Source organism: Erpetoichthys calabaricus, chromosome 11 (assembly GCF_900747795.2).
Source record: "Erpetoichthys calabaricus chromosome 11, fErpCal1.3, whole genome shotgun sequence".
Taxonomy (NCBI): Eukaryota; Metazoa; Chordata; class Cladistia; order Polypteriformes; family Polypteridae; genus Erpetoichthys; species Erpetoichthys calabaricus.
In genome coordinates, this window is record NC_041404.2 from 33,335,121 (window position 1) to 33,357,635 (window position 22,515).

Consider the following 22,515-nt stretch of genomic DNA (forward strand, 5'->3'; position numbering starts at 1 on the left):
AACTCAAAATTATATATCGAGCGCATCTCTCTCGTTTAAAATTGTCCAAAATGTTTCCAGGGCAAGATCCAACCTATGAATGCTGCAGTTAAGTTCCGGCCTCATTGGGCCACATGTTTTGGGCCTGCACCAAATTAATATCATTTTGGACCAAAATATTTAAATGCCTTTCAGACAGCCTTGGTGTCACAATCCCTCCTAATCCATTAATAGCTGTGTTTGGTGTACTTCCAGATGGACTTAAAGTGGAGAAGGACAAACAAACTGGAATTGCCTTTACTATACTATTAGCATGTAGACTTCTCTTTCTCAACTGGAATAATCCTAACTCTCCTATTTTACGTCAGTGGGTAACTGATGTTATATACTATTTGAAATTGGAAAAAATCTAATTCACACTTAGAGGATCTGTACAAAACTTTTTCATAACCTGGGAGGATCTAAATCAATAACATTTTAAAATAAGCATTTACATTGAGGCAGCAGGTTCTCTCCCCTTACTCCATTTATCTTTATGCATTTATTTATTTATTTACTTATTTTTACTAGCATAAACTTTTACACTGCTGGCCTAGCTCTCTTTCACAGGGGTGGGAGTTGATTTGTTTCGAATCTTTTGTAAAACTTGAGTTATTTGTATGGAATGTTATTTGATTTTAATAAAATCAATAAAATTAAAAGAATAAAAATTACTTTTCAAAGCTTATCTGTGCTTTAAAAACATGAAAAATAACCCAACCATGGAATCATTTGTTATTCATGTTCCAATTTAACTTAGTAAAGTACAGGATTATTAAAGTTTGTCTGCTGCAGAGTACTTGCATGTGTACACCCATACTCAGCCACACTGGGCAAGTGTAGTGTCAGCCATTAACTTATTCTGCATATTTTGGTTGTAAGTAACAACATAACCTGGAGAAACCTCACATGAGGAGAATATGCAAAAGCCATCAACACAGTTGAGGCAGAAATATAAAACTTGAAATTTAAAACCTTAACTTGACAGCTCAAATTACTGACGCTCCTTAGAGGAAAATTAAAACATTTTGAAGCAAAAACAAAGAATAAAATTGCTTCAGATGAAGACTCAAATGGGTAGAAAGTTAAGGGATAACAGTTCCATATGTAATAGACATTTTGGCTTGTGACAAGGTATTCAAATATTGATTCACTGTTACTGTAATATAATCATATTTATCCAGCTGAAGCCAACAAGCATAACTAGAGTTCCTAGTCCTCTGTAACCTAAATATGGCTATTTATGAGGGCCTAACTACCATGTGTAAAAATAACTGCCTCCTGTGTTAATGTTTTATTACAAACTGTGAACATAGCTGTTGGACATAAATGATATATGCATTTGACAACATGTAAGATGCTTTATTACTTAATAAGAAATAATAAAATCCTGATTTTTTTTTTTTCCTTTTTGATTATGAAAATACCAAAATTTCATGAGAGACCAGAACTCAGGATTTATCAGGGGAGTTGTGAAAGCATGCCGTCCACTGTCATTTCTGCTTTATGCCTAGAAGCTTCCAACCCCTTGGAACTCTGTCTCCCCAAGTCCAAAGCAATAAAGTTATAAAGATGTAAATAACAACAAAGGCAGCCATCTCTCTCTCGTTTGTTTTTTCTTCCTTAGCCGTTCCCTCCCCCTAAAAAGAAACTGCAACGCAACCCCCAACAACATCTCTGCTCTCTGCTTCTAAGGTCTTGCATAAAGCCCACTGTAGAAAATATGCTATTCAATTTTTAGCTATAATGGGCAGGTTTTTTTTTCCATGTGTCACTTATGTTGCTACGAGATAGCGACAAACCCCCCATATTTAAAAATTCTTCTGTGTTTTGTTCCCAATTACTATTAGTTGGTGTATTTGGCAACAGAGAATTAATCTCTTCTTTAAAATACTGGTAAGCACTAAAGTAGTTTGTGATATATTTTGGAAAAAAATGGAAAACATAAAAACTTAAAAACAAATATATAAATTATGGACTTGGGCTATGACTAGAAAATAAATGTCCAGGTTCGACTATTGCCCTACTATGCGTTTCCCTTTGATTGCTGTTTATAGCTTTATTTCTGCATTTATTTTGTTGCGGTATGCATATAAAAAATAATTAAGAAAGCACGGTAGAAAATCAAAATTACTGATTACTTCATTTATTTCCACAGTAATATTTAGTTGATATATAAACAACAAGAGAATGTGTGATGGGTATAAATGAAACTGAAGTTGTCTTCTGTTAGACTTTTTAGTATTTTTATTAAAAAAAAAAATCAGTATATTGTTTGCATTTCAGATTTGGATTAGAGAAGTAAAAAAGAATAAACTGAAGTATGTGATGATTTGCCCGATGTTGATGCACATTTTATTGGGTTATATTTGATTTTGTGATGGTTTTAGACATCAAGCAGCTACAAATGCTATTGTGTGCCTTGGTGTAAATGACAGTCTACTACAGCAATACAGTTTTTGAGAAAATTAATGATAGCACATTTAACATTAAACAACATTGTTTCTCACAATCTCTCTCCTTGCACACTAAATACATTATTAATTTAAATGTAAATTGAAATTTAAGAAATAATTGTGGAAATATAGAGAACATATTAGGGCACATCTAGAGCCTTTATATTTAACAAGCTTGTGTTTTGATTGGGCAAATCATCACATACTTCAGTTTATTCTTTTTTACTTCTCTAATCCAAATCTGAAATGCAAACAATATACTGATTTTTTTTATTTATTGTCAGTACATAAAATACAATTTTTTTTTCTAATTTTTTTTTACCATTTAATGTAGAATGCAGTGCTCTTGCATTCTTTTGTGTCATCTATAGTTGGGCCTCACCTACTTTTTTTTACTACTGCTAAACCTCATATAGTTAGTTATTGCGTAGTCTTCATTGAGAGGAATTTACTTCACATTTATTTACCAAAGACTTTATGCTTGGCAGAAGTAATGTAATACTTAATACCTATTTCATGATTATGCACATTATAATAAGGTATGTAAAAATAAGTATGTACCTACAAAGGCAGTGCTAATGTTCAGTGTTAAGTAACATTTGAATAGCTAACTCACTGTTAAGTGTAACTGTTGGCGTATTTGTTAAAGCTAAAGCGTTTTCACCTTGCATCTATTAATGGACTGGTACCTACTAATATTTGGCACATAACTGTTCTATCCAGTTTTATTTTTTTTTTTTTAAACTAAGGCAGTTAGCTAGTCCAGCAAGGGTCACTCAGCCATTCACTTCATGGCAGGTGAGGGTATACCACATGTATTTGTATTTGTTTTATTTAATGTTATTTATTCTCACATTTATGTTAGTATGATGAGGATTAAACAGCAAGTAGCTCTAAGAAATGACATATTAATCTTAAGAGCTAACACCAATAAACCGCAACACCTCCTCAACTAGTTCAGTATTTAGCCATGATTGCACCGTGACTTGCATATTTTCTTCTTTATTGAACTTGAGAAGTATTTATTGAGAAGTATTCTTTATTGAACTTTGAGAAGTGCGCTTTATAAGAAAAAAAAAATACGCGAGTGGGTTTACTTGTTTGTATTTAAAAATATATCAGTGTGCACATACATTTCTATATGATTACACTTACAAATTTACAGTATATATATATATATATATATATTTGTGTTTTACATTATTACTCCTCTGTTTCCAGAAGGCAGTTTACAAATGAAACCCACAGGACCTTCACCTCACAAAGTGGGTGTTTTTTCTGCTATATCTGATGAGTCTGTTGCTGGGGACAGCGGTGTCTATGAACCTTCTGTGGATCGGTAATTATGTGTTCATCTGTCTGTAGTGTATAAATAAAGAAAAGCAGTACTGTTTAAAGCTGAAAAAAGAAAAAATTATTTATTTTTCATTAAAAGCACGTAAAAATTGTCTTATTTTGCAAAGGCGATAAATTCAGTATTAAGTGATTTTTTTTTTTTAATAACATTTTTACATTAAACTATAAAGGAATGAACACTTTATGGTAGGGTTTATAATCTAGGCAAAATTTCAAATATAGGCAACTATCTAGGAAGCAGCAAAAAGTTAAAAACAAAAAAAACTGCAGTCAAATTTGGGTATCTTATTTAAATTATTATTAAAAACTCATTTTCTTATGTTGTTTATTTTAAAAACATTGTTTCATATGTTTGTATCTTTACAGTCCCTTTAAAGTAGCAGATACAGTTGTTAATGAGGAACGTGGATCGCTTGATACTGCGCAGATTCAACTGGGAATGAAGTATGATGTTAAAGATAAAAGATTTGCCTTGTATGTAGTTCAACTTAGCAATACGGCATCATTTGCTGTGCCACCAAATGAAAAAGTGTAAGTAATTAACAATGATATTTAGGAGCTCAACATGTAATTCTTGAATACCAGAAAAAAAAAGTTTATGATCTTGTTTATGTATCCAAATTTTAGGTACGTTCGTATTGCTGTGCTCCCTTGCTCTGAAACAACAAGTTGTCTTTTCCGAACAAAGGCAGAATTCCCCCAAGAATATATCAGATTCAATGAAGTGTTCTGGGTGGCTATATCACATGTTGCTTTATGCCAGAAAACTATGAGAGCTGATGTTTGTTGTATGACTAAATCTCTTCAAGAGCAATGTCTGGTGAGTTTCTTATGAACATATTTAGTCTAACAGTTGCTCAATAAATGTGGAATTCTTGTGAAGTAGCCTGTATAATATATATTGTTCAAAGACTCTAATCATTTTTCATTGGCTCAATCCTAATTCTTGTTGAGCAGGTACTAAATATAATAAATATTTGTCTTTCATTGAAATTTTGAGCATGGTATTTTCTGAAACCTGTAATTATAAAAATGTTAAAGCTCTTTGTATGTCTGTTTTATGTCAACAGCCCTACAAAGAAACTTAAGATGGTTCTTATTTTCACAAATGACTGAAAATGAATTGGCCTGCACCTGTAATTGCGTTAATAATTAGGCAGAGGATTAGGTTACAAATTTCATCTACTTTGTTTTTTATTTTATTTTTTTTCTACAAGGCAGGGGCTCAGATTAGTCTTGCTGAAGTGAGCTGCAGTGGTGAAAGGTACACGTCTTGGTACAATCTACTTAACTACAAATACATGAAGGAACTTAACAGAATGCACAAAATACAAGATGATTCCACAAAGCATGAAATGGTAGGGTGATATTTTTTAATTTACTATCTTTTCATTTTTTTTATATTTTGCCTATTTAAACCAATTTACTTAATGTGAATTATTATTGTTGCCAGTTTCAATTGACATATTTTAGATCTGTTTTTTTCCCAAAAGCCCACAGTTACTATTATGAAGTATAATTTAGTTTGTTAGAAATTAGCTTTGTTTATTTTTTCTTTTGTTTTCTTTTTCAGCCATCTGTGGGCTTGCAAAATACAGAAATAGAGCTGGAAGCAGAAGAGAATGTGCTTGAAAACAAGGAAAGCATCTTACCTCCAGAAGAATATTGGTTAGTGGTGGTACAGTCTTAATAACTTTGTTTAAATACATTATTATACTATTTAAATAATGTACAATACAGTGTGTTTTCTGCGTCTTTACCAGCTATATTACTGAAGATTTTACAGTCTTTGTTTGCTCTGAGAAGAATTTTAAGTCCAGCCAATCACTTAATTTTGTATTGTGCTTATAAAACATTGTTTAAAAGCTCTTTGCAAATAAAGCCCTGCCACACAATTTTGAATAAACTAATACATCTAACCTGACAGAAAAAGGTAGTAGTTATAGAAAGGGTATAAACATTTTGGATTAAACATAATTAAAATGAATCGCATAAAGTATAAATGTTCATGAATTACCGTAACTTGTGTCAGTAAGTGTATATGTTTATCATGTTTAGATTAAAGAATTTAGCAAAGATTTCATTTTTAAAAATGAAGTCATTTAATAAAAATTGAAAAATGTATGAAAGGCTGTATAATGAATAAATAGAATTGGTGGTGTTGTAGTAAATAGTACAGAGCAGAAAATTGAAGGAAAAGGTGTTTTCTTAACAAGGAAAATTGTGAACTACTTATAACTTGTATGGTCCTGGTCTAAAACAATTGAGGGGGAGGCTCAATGAAAAGCTCTACATTGCTAAGAATACTTGAGAATGGTGTGACGACGCTGTGAGTAACATCAACCTGAAATGAGGCAAAGCTGCTTGAATAAAATTATATATGTAAGGTTTTGAAATTCTCAGTTCCAACATATAAAGGTGGAATTGACAATAACATCTCCGCCTTTCAAGCATTCCTGCACTAGTGCCATATTCTGTGTGAGTAGTGAACCAACAAATTTCTCTGTCATTGCTAACAATTAGTGATTGTTGGAGTAGAGAGCATAGCATGTAAAAACTAATGTACAATTTCTTTTTCTTAGCTAGCAAAGCAGGTACAATTTGTTGTTTTTTTTGCTGTTTAATTCCTTTAATCATCTCAGAGTAAGTACATGCATAGAAGTGAAGTTGTGAAATTGAAAATCAGGAGGCAGCATGCCTCTATTTTCTTTAGGTCTTTGAGAATTTGGAGAGAGATTAGAATAAATTGAAATGCACTGAAAAAAGATTTTTAAAATAGGTAAAATATTAATTTTAATGATATTCTGTGAACCTAAGTTTAAATGAAAACATGAGGTGGATTTGTGAGTGTGTGTGCAATCCTTTTGTAATAATTAAAAGGAAATGATCATATCAGAATGAGAAGCAATCGTGAGGGCATGTATATTCTGTTAGGTTATTAATCTTGTGCTTCAATAGATCTTTATGTCTCAGTGTGATTGTAACCCCTAAATCCGTGAACTAGAATTCACATTTAAGTTTTTGTTTAGTGATGGTTGCAGGAAGTTTACTGTAACGGAGATTGATCTTATGCCTGAACAATTTATACAAGTTACCCAAAACATTAATTACATGTAAAAGTGACATTATTGGGTCTGTAAAATAAACTATCCAAGCATCAGCATCAAGGCTGTTTTTATTTTTGAGGTTAACAACCTGCAACATTATACCACAGGGATATCCAACTATTAAAGTGACTGTGACAAAAACAGTCTAGCCGTTGCTATTCTTGCGTGCCATGATAAAGAAGAATATATTAAAATAAAAAATCAGTTTTATTTAATAGAGTATATTGTTGACTGGTGTAACTGTAACCACTGTTAGAACACAATTTATTTAAATGAACTAAAACATAACATTCCCAAAGGCTGCCTATTAACATGTCACCCATTTAAAATAATAATAATTTACTTACAATACTGTAGTTCATTATGGCTCTCTACAATTAGACCACCTTTATTGACTCACACTTTGTATACTTGTTTTTATCTGTTTTACATTTTTCTTCTCTCTGTCTTACACAGTGTCTACAAATTTCACTGTACTCTGCACAAGTGACACTACTACTTCTAATTAATGCTTTCATAAATGATTAGTAACAAAAAAAGATTAATCCCTTAGCCATGTTAAAGGATTCTCTTCCATAATGTTTTATATCATTTATACCCAGGATTTGGAATAAGGTAACAAACAGAGCTTCTTCATTAGGTATATGCTAAAAGAAATTGCTGGCCGTTGTAAAATATGTTAATTTTTGTGGATCTAAAGATAGACACTATAAGTTTTATATACCACAGTTTTACATAATTCAGTTTTTAACAGGGTAAGATTTTATGTGATGATACACATCATTGCCCTTTTAAACTTTCTTTTCAAGGTTATGGATTAAGCATTTCATATTTTCCAATGCATCTAGCTAATTTATTGTAAAGTAGTTTCTTTTTATTTTCCTTCAAATTAAAATTAGAAAAATAGTGTTAAAATGATTACAAACTTTTCTTTACATTTTTAACTACAATTGTATTTTAATTGCCTTTCAGGCAGAAGGACAATATGGATTATGATATATCACTTAATAAAAATGGCAGTGATGAAGAACTCGGTCAAGTACAAGAGTCCTCACAGAGTGCAGAGACAAAACAGTGGAATGAACAGCTAATAACAGAATGGACATTTGACAATGAAACATTACAAAAAGTGAGTTGAACATCGTATTGTTTTTTCTGTCTTACTCGCAAGTTGTGCTTCAAAGCCTTAATAATGATTACTAATGTTTATTTTTTCTTTAATAATGTTACATTTTTTAGACAGTGATTTCAGAACTTTTAGTGCAGATGTGATATTTTTAGTGATTGCATTTTTCATAGGTGGACAAGGAAACCATCACCGAAAATATTCCACAAGGTGCTTCAGTTGTTCGTCCAAAGGAACGCAGAGTTGCTGTTCCCCAGCAGAATCTTTTTGTAAGAGGAAGCACAATAATACGTTCAAAAACATTTTCACCTGGAGCACAGTCGCAGTATGTGTGTAGGGTAAGTCCTTACATTTTATTTAAAGTGCAGTTATATCAAATCTTCATATTCATCTTATATTTTTTTCATCACCTGTCGTACATTGGTCTAGAGGAGCCAGACCTATTTCTTAGATGAAAATACAAATCTCGGGACAACCTGTTAAAAAGTGTGTAATGAATAGTGGCAAAATCCTGCACTGTACCCACAGGACTTCTTCCTAAAACACCTGACCCAATTTTTTCAGTCCATGCATTTTAAACTTCTGCCAGGGTTTCAAGGAGAGCAAAAGATACTGAACAAAAGACTGCATAATGGCAAATAGAGTTTAGAGTAAGCATTGTGGTCTATGGATATTCAACGTGTTAAAATACTGTAGCTGTATTCAGGCATTGAATATTTGTGTTTACGATTAGACAGTAATGCTAAATTTCTTTGTTTGTTTAGACAGGCAGTCAGAAGGTGGATGTTGTACAGCCCCATCTGAGCATCTACTGCTGATAGGCAGATTTATTGTGTTTTGAATACTGAAATCTGAATTTCTTGTAGCTTTTTTATCAGCTCTATTAACAGCAATATGTTTAATGTAGTGTGACACATGGTTTACTTAAAATGCATGTTTTGAAGTTCATATTTTCATGAATATAGCTTTCAGTTCTTTCAAGCTTACATAGACTTCCAGACTATCGTTGTAACACAGAACAACAGAGCACACACAGCACCTCTGACAGCATACAATGTGTATAGAAAAGAATAACCCTCTTCAAAATATTCACATTTTGTTGCTTTGCAGTCTGAAATGAAGACACACAAAATACTTCTCCAGCTGTATTTATTCAATGTAACTTATAACAAACAGCCAGATAAAAAAAAGTTAAAAATTTTAAAAACAGAATCACCAATATGATTAAAGGATCACCCTACCTTCTAAAAATACTTGTAAACTCAATCAGGTGTAACTAACCACAGTCTCCATTGTACACCAAGCCAATTGGCCTCCACACTTGTTCATTTGTAATCATTCTGATTAGTTTATTATAAAAACATCTATTCCTAAAGCATTACAGTGTTTGGAAGTGCAGCTAAATCTAACAGTCAACTGTGGGTGGCAAGGCACTGTCAGAAGATCGTGGGAATAAAGTTGTGGACAGGTACAATTCAGGAGATGGTTACAAAAAATCTCAAAAGCTTTATCAGTCCTTAGGAGCACAGTAAAGTCCATAATCAAGAAGTGGAAAGTGTTTGGTACTACTTGGACCCTTCCCAGATCATGCCGTCCTTCCAAACTGAAAGGAAGAATGAGGAGGAAACTGGCTACCAAGAGGCCAATGGCAACTTTGAAGCAGTCACAGGAATGTTTGGCAAAGAGTGGTTGTTGTGAGCATGTGACAACAATATCAAAGATGCTCCACAAATGTGGCTTGTATGGGAGGGTTGCAAGGAAAAAAAAAAAAAAAACTCCTCAAGAAAGGCCACATTAAGTGGGGAATATGGGTGTGACTAGGTCACCCTTCCCCAGCTGCACCCCTCATTTGTTGTCCATGTCTACTGTTTCGTTCACTTAGGAGTTTTATGTTTATACATTTCAAAGCATTGTGATGAACTGCCGGTGGGAACTGAACCTGCATTCTCTGGCTCAGATGTCAGCTCTTTGCATTGTAAGCTAAATGGAGAACTCCATTTGTCAGCCGTGCAGAACCTGTCTCTGACCGCTGTGAGCTGTGTGCTTCCTTGGTGCTGTCAGCTGATCTCTCTTTGTGTCAGCCCCCACCTTCTCTGGGCATTGTTGCCACTACACTCCATCCATCCACAGTGTAAATTCTGCTCCTATCGCCAAATGAATTGCTGTGGACTTGCACTACGAGTCATTACATTTGAGTTGTTGTAAACTGCCGGTGGTGAGCTGCAAAACTGCGTTCTTTGTCTCAGATGCAAGCACTGTGTAGTGTGAGCTAGATTAACGACCTCCATCTGTTAGCTGTGCAGAGCCTGTTTCTGACCACTGTGAGCGATGCACTTCCTTAGTGACATCAGCTGGTCACTCTCTCGGTCAGTCCCCACCTTCTCTGTGCACCATGGTCACTTCAGTAGAGATCCATTTTATCTGAGCTTTCAGCTATCCTAAGTAGCATTGGTCCACATTATCTCAGATAAATGGGATTCTACTGTGACATAGTTCTCACATAAAATATTAAAGCAGTTTACCAAAGGTTATGAACGGTGATTAAAAAATTAGTTGCATTCAATCCTGAATCTTATACAAGAAACAAACAAAAAAAAATCTATTAAATGTGTATGCAGACATTTGTAACTGTCAATTGAGAAGGCAAAATAATAATACTGAAACATTTGCAATTTTTATCTATTGAAAATTATAACCATGTATGTGCTTTAACAGAAAAAAATGTATATTTATTTTCACAGATAAATAGAAGTGATAGTGACAGTTCAACATTATCCAAGAAGTCTCCATTTGTAAGAAATGCTTCAGAGAGGCGAAGTGTTCGAGTGAAAAAGGTTTGAAGATATTTACACAGTCATAAAATGCTTTATTTTGTACTGTGGATGTACACAGCTTTTCTTCTGTTGTTTCCCAAGAAATAACATTTGATATTAACAACAATGTCTGTGCATAACCTGTGAGAGAAACCTATAGGGTGGTTCTGAATTTTAAACACATTGAACCTATGATTCTTGTACTTGTAAAATTTTTATTTTTATACTGTATTGAGGATTTGTTCTGTGTATTGTATTGTATTGACCTCCTTCTTTTTGACATCCACTGTATTGTGTGATTTGCACAAATTGCAACAGTACAGTGAAAAAAAGAGAGGCTTGTACCATCTTCTGGTATCTCTCTGGAACGTAAGAGCTTATCCAGGGGTGCGGAAATCCAACGCCCGACTCGTCCAACACGGGTAAATTGACCGTCGGGCAAGCGTGTTTTTGTGGTTTCAGTTGTCCGCGGACAAGTGCAAGAGACAAGAGAAAAAATAATTATATGTGCTGTGCAGGGCACATCTTTAACACTACTTTAAAATTTTAAACATTTGGGTATGTACTTCGTGCGGAAACCGCCTACTTAAGCATGTTCTTCATGTCTGAAATTGGTCTTCAATATTGTTTACAAAATGACGGCTGATTTTTCAAAGGGGAAGCACTCTTATGGTCTTACATAAGTATTTTACCCTACTATTTACACGCTTGGAGATGCGGTCATTTTTTCATGCTGACATTACGATGTAATCTGATGATTTTTCATTTTAATCAATAACTTTTATATATTACCAGTAATGGCGTACTGCACGATAACGTGCAGTGAATACACTTGACTTGAGCATTCCTAGTTTTCATCCTCTTTCTTTGTCTCTGTTTAGCATTCGTTTGCTCAGAGGTTGATGCGCTTGCTGCTTCCTGAGCAGCTCTTCTTTTCTCCACCCTAGCGGCTCACTGCTTCTCTTCTTTTGTTGGCATCTTTTCGCGTTAAAACTGATTGTTAGTTTTTGTGTTGCAATTACTTAGTACGTTTTCTTTAATTTTTCACTTAAGCTGGCACTTAAGTCTTCAATCTGCCACAAGAATGATTAGCGAAGGTGGTGGGAAATGAGAACGGCGCATATACGCATGTGCCACACTGCCTCCCTGCTGCGCGGTGCTGAGAGTTGATTCAACAATAAAATAAAATAAAAATGAAGACTAATACAAATCATCACCCCGAAAGCGGATAGTAGACGTCACGTAGTATATGTGTACCAAATTTCAAGTCAAAAGGTGAAACGGTTTGCGAGCTACAGGTGATTTAAAATCCTGGACAGACAAACGAACAGACACGGTAGCGTATTATAGAAGACGATTGATAAAATTCATTGTTTCTACATAAAAATGCGGTCATTTTACTTACAATGCAAATGTTTTCATCACATAACAAAGCTTGTTAGGCAGTTAATCTTTCCTGAAATTTGCGATTTCGCGTAGGTTGTGATATATTGAGGAGTTAAGAAATTTATTGCGTGACAACATCAATTTTGATGAGCTGTCTATAGATCGTTTTTGATTAGAGAATTTTTCATATAAAACAAGTTGGTTTCATGCTGTCAGTTTATTAAAAATAAAGAAGAAGACATTCTAACGGTTTCCAAATATTATGAAATATCTATAAAAATGTTCACTTAGACGTGATTATTTTTTCCTCTTGTGAGAGATTATTCTCCAATATGAATTTAGTAAAGAGTTCTCTAAGAACCTGCCTGACTCAGGAAAACCTTCAAAACCAGATGCGCATTGTTGTTAATGGCAAACCTTTAGAAGAGTATGACCCACTACCAGCTGTGGAATTCTGGCTGTCATCTGGCAACAGGCACATCACTCATAAAAACCTGAAAAGTCATCAGCAATCCACTTCTGCAGGACCATCAGTCCAGGAACCATGCAGTTCAGCTCAAGCAGCAATGAACAGCATTTAGCCCATGCTGTCTGAGATGGTAAAGATTCTTGGGGGAGAAGATGTTGTAAGACAAAAGCTGAAGAACATGGCAAAAAATGAATCGGGACAGTGTTCTGTTATGTAACTGTAATATGTGAAACAGAACTAGTGTAGCTATAATGAAGGCATTGTTTATTAGTGAGTTAAAATGATAAGAGAATCTTTTATATAATGTTCTAGAGCAAGGTGGCAAAATACTACTCCCTGAAAGAACTTTTTTCAGTTTTAAAATGGAAGGCAGTTTTGGTATCAATAAAAGAGATCAGAAAAAATAAACTATTTTTCACTTTTGTTATTTGTTTATGGGCAAGTGAATTTAACTGGCGGACAAGTGGATTTTCTAAGTTTACTTGTCCGTGGACAAGTAGAAAAAAATTTGATTTCCACACCCCTGTTATCTAACTAGTGATGCACATTGTAAGTCTGTCCTCCCAAGCTGTCATAAACAAATACTGTCCATATGTCAAACAAAGAGTGACAATGTGTTAATTTTGAACCACAGTAAAATATCATATCTTTACCCTAAACAATAGCTTATCTATTTTTTTAATAGTTTTTGGTAAGGTATCTTTTTCTCATTAAGTTGTGAACCATGCATTAACTTTTTTAATTTGTTCAGTTGAACAAGGTTAGTCGATGCACTAACAATGTAGTATAGGAAATCACATTTTTTGTTACTTAGTCTAATGCTATCTAAAATAACTGCTTTAAGAAAATTTGTGATAATCGTAACTCTGGCACTATATGATGATTAAGAAGAAAATGTTTTGCCCAGTATTGTACAAAATTGTTTTATTTTATACACTTTATTTTTTATATGGCTTAAAGTAAGTTACACTTAAATATACATACTGGCAATGTCTTAAGTCTTTTCTAACCATAATTTTCAAAATTTTAAATTGGACCCATGTGTGTATAATGTGAACTCTCTTTAATAATAAAACTAATTATGACAAAATCTGTCTTCATTCTTATTTTTTTGTAGCCAATACTTCCAGCTAAGGGCCTTGATAGCCTGTTACGTACATCTCTAGATTTGGAGTTGGACTTGCAGGTGTCTAGGACAAAACATAATCGACTAAACCAGGAAATTGCAGTTCTAAAGGATTTAAAAGAACATCTTGAACAGGCAAAAGCAAAGGGAGAAACAGAGCTTCCTAGCTGGGTTGTGGAAGATGAGAGATTCAAGCTCTTGCTCAAACAAGCAGAGAAACAGGTAAGTTTAAAACTTGTAAAATGTTGTTTGTGAATAAACTAATCAACTTTACAGTAATTGTTCCCTATTGTTACACAGAAAATATATTTGATCATATTTTTGAGTCTAGTAAGGAAATTATATCTTGTACTGCATAGTAGCATATTCTATTTTTGGAGTGCTGGAATCATCGTACTTGAGATTCCAGCATATACCCTGATATCTCTCTAATCCTTCACAATTTTATGTGAAGATTCAAATCACATCAGCTGCTTTATATGTATAGTACAAAGGTATTGGAGGGTAGTGTTGGCCTTACAAAGCCATTAATGTCAGAGAGCAACATGCATTATTATTCAGTTACTTCTAATTTGAAAAGTATGTTAGAAATACCCAGATATGGCATGTTTTAGAGAATATGGTCTGTTATATGAGTTTGAAAGCTTACATAGAGAAATCTAATTAGATTTTTTGGCAACATCAGATTTTTATCAAATGCATTTTAATGTGTAAAGTTAAAATCAAAAAAATGAATATTTTTGCCTTTAGCTTGACTTGGAAATAGTGTCTTTTAAAGAGTGTGGTTTGATTGCAAGTGAATAATTGTTAACATGGCAGCAGTAAGAAATAAGTCTTCTCTAGGAACTTTCCAAAAGATTATAAATTATTGACATTTAGAATTAGTCATGTTTTAGTTTAATAATGTAGGTAATTGTTTATATTTTATATTGTTGCCAAATGTAGGTTCTAATTCTTTGTCTGTAGTGCTTTTCAAATCGCAAAAACATGTCCTTTAGCTTCAAATCTTTGACATCTTCCCACATTTTAGTCACCAACATTCTTGGTATATCTAAAATGCTAATATTGAATACTAGAATCCATCACTTGCTGCATTCTTTTTTTGGTAGGTTCTTTTAAGTAACAGTTACAGATCTACAATTATGTTAATGGATAGATATTATTAGGTTCCATTTTTGTCAATCAGTTTAGATCTGCATTGTTTTACTTTGTATTTAAACATATCTGTATATATGTATGTGAATGCATTATGTAATTAGTAAAGTCTGTAATTGCATTTTACTTGTGAACCTGTTGCAGTGCACCGAGCCAGTACTTGTTGAATAGCCCTATACAAAAATAATCTGAACTAATATTCTTATAAAAGCTTTAGCTAATAGATTAGAGGAAATGCTTTACTTCATAATTTTGCAAGTTTAAACAAATACTATTGAATCTGCTGTGCATGTTTATCATAATGTATACCCCAGCACCAACAAAGCTTCCTAAGTCTGTATGAGCCTTGGCAGAACAAGTCTTTAATGGAGTTAAATGGGGTTCTTTGTTCATAATATAACAGACTCCACTTTGGACCGAGTTTACAATATGTGCATGAATTTTTATTATTCTTCTAAACAAAGCTTCACTTTGTGTAAATAATATAATTTCTGAATATCACTTTAGATCATAAAACAAGTCATGGGTGTCCCTTGTCACTAACGTTATTTTCCATCACTACTGAACACAGAGAAGGGAGAAACCTTTAAGAAGAAATATCTCTCAAATGATGAGGTGCCATGATAAATACTCATTACTCCAATAAATAATGAATGCATTTTTAAAAAGTTCTTTGACATTTCAGGGTTCAAAATTGTTCATTATATGAACATATTATTTGTTGTGAACAGCCTTGCACATCTGTTAAAATCTGATCATCCATCCATCCATTTTCCAACCCGCTGAATCCGAACACAGGGTCACGGGGGTCTGCTGGAGCCAATCCAAGCCAACACAGGGCACAAGGCTAAAATCTGATCATCTCTCTCTTAATTATTTCACAACAGTTCACATACTTGGGAATTATAGTTGCACAATGATTTAAAATCCTGTTCAAAACTAATTTTACAATTCTTAGGTGTGTTAAACAAGATCTTGGCTGGTCAGGTCTTCATGTTAGCTGGGAGTATTGAAGGATAATTGTGGTATTCTTCAAGTCGAAGTTCTTTCTTCACAAACATGTATGCATTTGCCATGCGAAATTGTGTTTAGCTTACCAAATCTGTCCATTATGTTTGCCAGCAAAATAAGATCTTTTGATGGAAGACTTTGCTACTGAGAGTACATCTTGTGTTCAAGATATTGCTATGGCAGGACTGAGGTGAAATAGATTTTAGTTGTCGAGACTTTTTTTTTTTTACGTCATTAATGCGTCATTATCTACGTATTCTGTATAGTAAAGTTGTCGTCTTTAAGTACTGCATATTGCATGGAATGGTTTAGATCGGGTAGGCAACGTCGGTCCTGGTGAGCCGCAGTATGTGCAGGTTTTTGTTCCAACCCAGTTCCTTAACGAGAACTCAATTATTGCTGATGAAGCTCATATTGCTTAAGTGACATTTTGATGCTTCATTTTAGTGGTCTCGCTTGTTAAGGTTCTCCAACCTTAATTGCTTATTTCAATCTTAAACTGCTGCATTCAGTGTTTTAATTGCTCCTTATTAGCAATAAGATGTAAAAGACAAAGCAGCCAGCAGTTCTCCAGCTAGCTTTTTTCCAATTACATCTGTGTGTGTTCATCATGCACGGTTTGATTTAATAAAACACTTAATAGAAAAATGTGACAGACTGAAAATGATCTGTTTTAGGCTTCATATCATTTGGATGATATCCTTGGAAAGGAAAAAAATCTACGATATAAGAGCCTTACATTGCACAGACTAACAAGCCATAAAATTAAATAAGGTCTGAGATTGGCAATGATTGGTTTCTAATTAAGCAATTGGGTTGGAATGAAAACCTGTAGCCACTGCGGCTCACCAGGACCGATGTTGCCTACCCCTGGTTTAGATACATTTTTTAAAAAGTAAAAAGTGCAAAACAAAGTCTGTCCATTTTTAGATACATAGATGGGTGGAAGTTTATTTGTCCCCGATTTGACTGCTTACTGCATTTCTGTTTATAAAATTTATAGCCTTATTTTTTATGAAATAATATCTTCTTACTCAAAAATAAATTTCATTTTTTTCAGCTTATGAAGTTAAAATTAACAAACATTGCCTATTTGGTTGTGGCACGTTCAGACATTTAACTTTCCCCCTGTTATGTGATGATAATGTTAATTTGTTTTGCTTGACACAAAGCAAGTATGTATCCATTTTTAGTAAGGTTAAATGTGTGCAAGTAAAGAATTCCCAGTCTGTATACCCAGGTGTGCATCTATTTTTGCCAAAGTTAATCAGCCCTAAGTGATTTAATGTTACATCCTGTAGCTCTGCTGTGCTTACCAATGAAATAATGCACATCTTTAAAACAGTATTCCGTGTTCAAACAAATACAATACAGAACACAATTAATTTAATTTTAAATTAAGGAAACATGACAGTGGTAGGATTTCCCTACAAATGGTTTCCAGTTTCAAGCAGACTAGACAATGGAGTGGAAGTTTGTCAAAGTAAGGTCAGTTTTACATTAATGCCTAGGGCAGCTTTATCAGAATCAGTAAAATATTAAATACGTGCTTTAGCAAAACATAAGCAATATGGACAGAAGTCTTTGCTTTACTTGTTTGGACTGCAAAGATTTGCATATTAAACTGATAAAATGTTTTCAAGAATTGATGTTAAAATCATCTCCACAGATGTTCAGAAATGCCCTTAGCAATCTTTTATACTCACTGCTCCCAGTGTTTACAATCACCTAACAAATGCATACTGTGCTGAATGCTAGAACACCTCAAAAGTGTGTCTGTGCCTCTGTCAGGTTTGATTAAGATAGAGGCATACAGTGGTGTACAAATGAATTCAATTCCCTTGAAAGTCCTCATAATTTTCTACACGACAAAAGATTTCTACACATTCAGTATTTTTAATGTGAACTCTTACGCTATAACAATACATTTCCAAAGACATGACATAAACCATTTTCTGTAGATATTTAACTGAAAAAGATAAACGCTAGTTAGTGTTTGCGTAAGTAATTAATCCTCTGCACTTTGGAAGCTCCAGCTTTACCCAAATGGCAAATCACAAATGACACAAAGGTGACATTTGACCATAATCATACATACAGTAATTAGGTACTACTTGTGAGTCCTTTATATCTCTCTGCATATAAAAGCACCCTCTGTAAGGGCCTTAGTCTTTGTTGGACAATCACTGTAAAAATGAAGACAAAGGAGCATTCTGTTGATGTGAAAAACAAAGTCTGAACAGGCCTTTCCTCAAAACTAAACATCACAGCAAGACGTTGAATTAAGGTTTGTCACTCACAGACATCCGCAATGCTCTTTGGTTAAAAATGGAGTGACGGTGCATGTGTCCACAATTTCAAGAGCTCTGCATAAAACAGGGCTCTATGGGAGGGTAGTAAAAAAGAAACTATTCCTGAAGAGGGTCTACATAAAAACATGTATGGCATTTGGTACAAAGCCTGAGAAAGATCCAGTCAAGATGTGGGAGAGGTTTTTATTGTCAGATGAAATCAAAATAGAACCTTTTGACCAGACTTCAAAGAGGTATGTATGGCATAAAATTAATGCTGCCCATGCTTTAAACGCTATACCTACAGTGTATTATTGTGGTGGCAGCATCATCATACTATAGGGATGCTTTTCATGCGCTGGGACTGGAAATCTTGTCAGAGTTGAATGGACAATGGATGGACACACATATCACACAGTACTGTAGGAGAACTTGTTCCAGTCTGCTATGAACCTATGGCTTGGGTGAAGATCCATCTTTCAACTTGACAGTGAGTGACTCTAAGCATAAGAAAAAGCGATACTGGATGGCTCAGAAACAAAAAGGTGAATGTTTTGGAATGGCCACATTGAACCTCTGATCTTAATCCTATTTGAAAACTGTTGTCAAAAGGCACCATCTCACCAACCTAGAGGATCTCTATAAATTCTGCCAAGAAGAATGGGGAAGAATCACTCCTGAGCAATGTGCAAAATGGGTATATAGTTACCTCAAAAGAATTAAGGCTGTTATTGCAGTAAAGAGTTCTCAGCAAACTATTAATGTGTGGTGCTTGAATACTTATGCAAACACTAACTTGAGTTTTCTTCTTCAGTTAAATATCTACAGAAAATGGTTTATTTTGACTTTGGATATGTATTGCTACAACATTTGGGTACACATTACAAATGCTGAATGGATAAGTATGTGTATAAATCTTTTGTCATACAGAAGATTTTGATGAGTTTGAATTGGATTTAATATTTTTGCAACATTACACTAAATGTGATTATAATATGATAAACATACTGTCCCTTGTAATAGCATTTTGTTCTTGGTGACAGCATATGATAAAAAGTACCTGCCATTCAACTCACGATTTTGAAAATGACCTTAGCATTTATCTTTTAGGCTTGGTGCCAACCAAGTGTTAGTCTGCCATTACGATACAGAAGTGAACACTACAATTGTTGGATGTATTGAGTCATTTCTCTTGGTGATTTTAACACATTTGTCTGCACTGAAGTATTGTCAGTTTACACTGCAAAAACAACTTTTAGGAACAAGGAATTAGAATTAAAACAAATCCACATTTTTTTCTACTAAACTTGTCACTTTTGGAAAAAATAATTATCAGTATATCTGTTGTAAAATTCCTTTCTAATGACCATTTAAAAAAGTGATAATAGGTATTTTACCATATAAGTTACATACATTCTTTATTGTAGTTTTCAATGTCACAGAGTGTTATGCACTGTATAGTGATATTAATAGTAATACCTTTTATAATGTTGTAGAGGCATTATTATGTTGACCTTGAATCACATTTGTTTCTGTCACAGACAAAAGAAGAACAAATACAAGAACAATTGGTTCATAAGATGATGAAGATGGCAGCTAAAGATGTGCACAGGATATGTGGGCAAAACCGAAAAGAAGTATATGAAGTTCTATCATTCCGGTAAGTTATTCATAATAGTTTGCTTTATCTGAACCTTTCAGAATGCAACACATGATACAGTAATTGGAAAACCAAGAGCTTATTTTATTTTCATACCATTTTAATTTTATGGTTAGCGCTGAGAAAAGCGCTATATAAATGTAATGAATTATTATTATTATTATTATTATTATTATTATTATTAACAGTTACTTTGCAGTAAACATTATTATTATGTTTACATTAAATAGTGTTACACAGTTTGCACTATTGCTTCTCGGTGCTTTCACTTCGATTCAATTTCTGGCTGGCATACTTTGTTCTCATTACTGTGTGGGTTGTTAAGTAGGTGAAGTGTAAGTTTGCAAAGTTTGAGTTTGTAAAGAGTGGGTATATGATAAGTGCGTGACTGAGTTTTAGTGGAGAAATAGCATCTTCCATTCCATTTATAGCAACAATAGTTCCAATTCCTTGTGACTTAGTACATTTTTCTTAAGTGTTAATTAAGTGTTGAATCTGCCTCAAAAATGATTTAAGATATGAAGAGGTACAGGAAGTGATGGTGAAGGTGGTAGGGATGAGAATGGCACCTGTACACATGCAGAGAATGTGCGCTGCAGAGTGTTGATTCTACAATAAAATTAAAATAAAAAGAAGAATAAAAATTATCACCCCAAATGCGGACAGTAGACGTCACGTAGTATATGTGAACCAAATTTCAGGTCAATAGGTCAAAACGGTTTGCGAGCTACAGGTGATTTAAAATCCTGGACAGACAAACGAGCAGCCACGGTAGCGTATTATATAAGAAGATTTTGTGCAATTTGGCTAACTTTGTACTTTGCCTTTCATTTCAGTTTTAGCCCAGAAAGACTGCAATTTAATTCCAAGTTGCATTTCAGACATTTAATGTAGATATAGTTAGTGGTGTTTATTTCAAGGCATCTGGGCCTCATGAATAGTGTTGTGTGTAAAATTCACACTAAAACACAGCATATGGACAAAATTAGAAATGTGTGTATGCATAAAACTGTGCGTCAGCAAAGTTCTATGTGCTTTTCCTTTATATATCCCAATCAATGTGAATTTTAACACACATGCATAAGCCTACAGCCCCACCACAACTCCTCTCTGAATTTTGAATATTTGAATATGCAAATCAATATAAACAGCCCCTTCCATTCAGTGTTTTGTTAGACAATGGCAAAAACGTGTATAATTGAAGAATTTCAGCAAATGTGAAATGGAGATGAGGTGACCTAAGTAATCATGTTATATTTGGATAAATCATACATACTTAGTTTTGGCCAATAATAATAAATGTCTTATCGAGAAATCAGCCATCACACAACACCATTTTCAAATCTGTTCCCAACCCTACTATTTCTCAGAATGAATGAATCTTGAGTTGAGCCAGGCAATCTCATGACATTAATGAGACACATTTTCGCATCACAGATAATTTGCACATTAATAGAATGGAAATGCTTTCTATTTACATAATAAAATTCTTTCTCTTAAGGCACCTTTATAGCAATGTGTTGTACAGTCAACTGCTCTGATTACATTTGGAAAACTGGGCGTTTGCCAGTTCAGCCACAGTGTAAGGAAATCTCATATATCCGGATGACAAGTGGATAATACCATCCCGTACAGCTTGCTTGGTGCGACTCAGTGATGATTGTAAAATACCTGATCAGCCAGCCAATTCACGTTGAAAAGTTCCTGTGGCTAAAAACCAGAGGGTGGACAAAACTTGCAAAGGAACAGGTATAGCACAATTCCTCATAGTCTGCCTTTGTAAAGCTGGCCCCAGTTCAGCACATGGCTCCAAGAGGATAGCTCTTGAAAATCTAAATCCACTTAGAAGCCATTCATCATTGTGGGACAAGAAATCAGTATGATCTCTAAATACACACTCTTTTCTAATTCTTCCATTTGCGATGTCTTCTAACTAGGCTACAGCAGCTGTGGTAGTTGGAATAGTTTGGCAATTTTGTGCACCATTATATTGTTACCGACTTATTACAATCAAGTCCCTTAATATGTAAACGATATCCAATTAATTTTGGTGTACTTGAGAAAGCCCACGTTTTGGACGCAAATCTATAAAAGAAAGGAAAACCACACAGAAGTAGTAGCACTGCTTTGAGGCGGGTGCCACCTGTTTACAAAACTTAGCAGAAACGTGTACTCGTGGTCTTAGGCTGGGTTTATACTTCACGCGACGCATGCTGCAGCGGACGCTCCTGCTACGCAAGCGTTTTACTGCTTATACTAGTGCGCGTACTTTACGTAAATCTGGAGGAATCCAGCAGGTGACAGTGCAAGATATCATCATGATGAGAACAGGTTCGGCTTCGCTGTGTTATGAATTGCCTGAAACATCCATTAAGTTCCGATTACACCTTACCACAATATCTCTGAAAGGATGTTTAATGATTAAATCCATCAATCCAGGGATGTGTCCATTCCAGCAAGCATTGGGCATGAGGTAGAAATAATCCATGGATGGGGCCTCAGCTCATCGCAAGGTGAATACAAGCATTTACGTACACTGGC

The 22,515-nt window shown here is 34.3% G+C and overlaps 1 protein-coding gene across 3 annotated transcripts in view; it reads left to right on the forward strand.

The window, feature by feature from the left end:
- Positions 1–22,515, forward strand: part of wwc1 (WW and C2 domain containing 1) — a 389,372-nt gene that overhangs the window by 38,474 nt on the left and 328,383 nt on the right. For 2 of the 3 annotated variants that reach the window (XR_007936256.1, XM_028812925.2), the window contains exons 12-21: positions 3,696–3,813; positions 4,197–4,361; positions 4,458–4,650; positions 5,048–5,188; positions 5,404–5,498; positions 7,910–8,066; positions 8,237–8,401; positions 10,805–10,897; positions 13,849–14,079; positions 19,856–19,974. Coding sequence is in view for 2 of the 3 variants with exons in the window: in XM_028812925.2 (XP_028668758.1) it covers positions 3,696–3,813; positions 4,197–4,361; positions 4,458–4,650; positions 5,048–5,188; positions 5,404–5,498; positions 7,910–8,066; positions 8,237–8,401; positions 10,805–10,897; positions 13,849–14,079; positions 19,856–19,974 (1,477 nt within the window). In the remaining variant the exon portion in view is untranslated. The remainder of the gene's footprint in view (positions 1–3,695; positions 3,814–4,196; positions 4,362–4,457; positions 4,651–5,047; positions 5,189–5,403; positions 5,499–7,909; positions 8,067–8,236; positions 8,402–10,804; positions 10,898–13,848; positions 14,080–19,855; positions 19,975–22,515) is intronic. The other variant, XM_028812927.2, reaches the window with a different exon arrangement.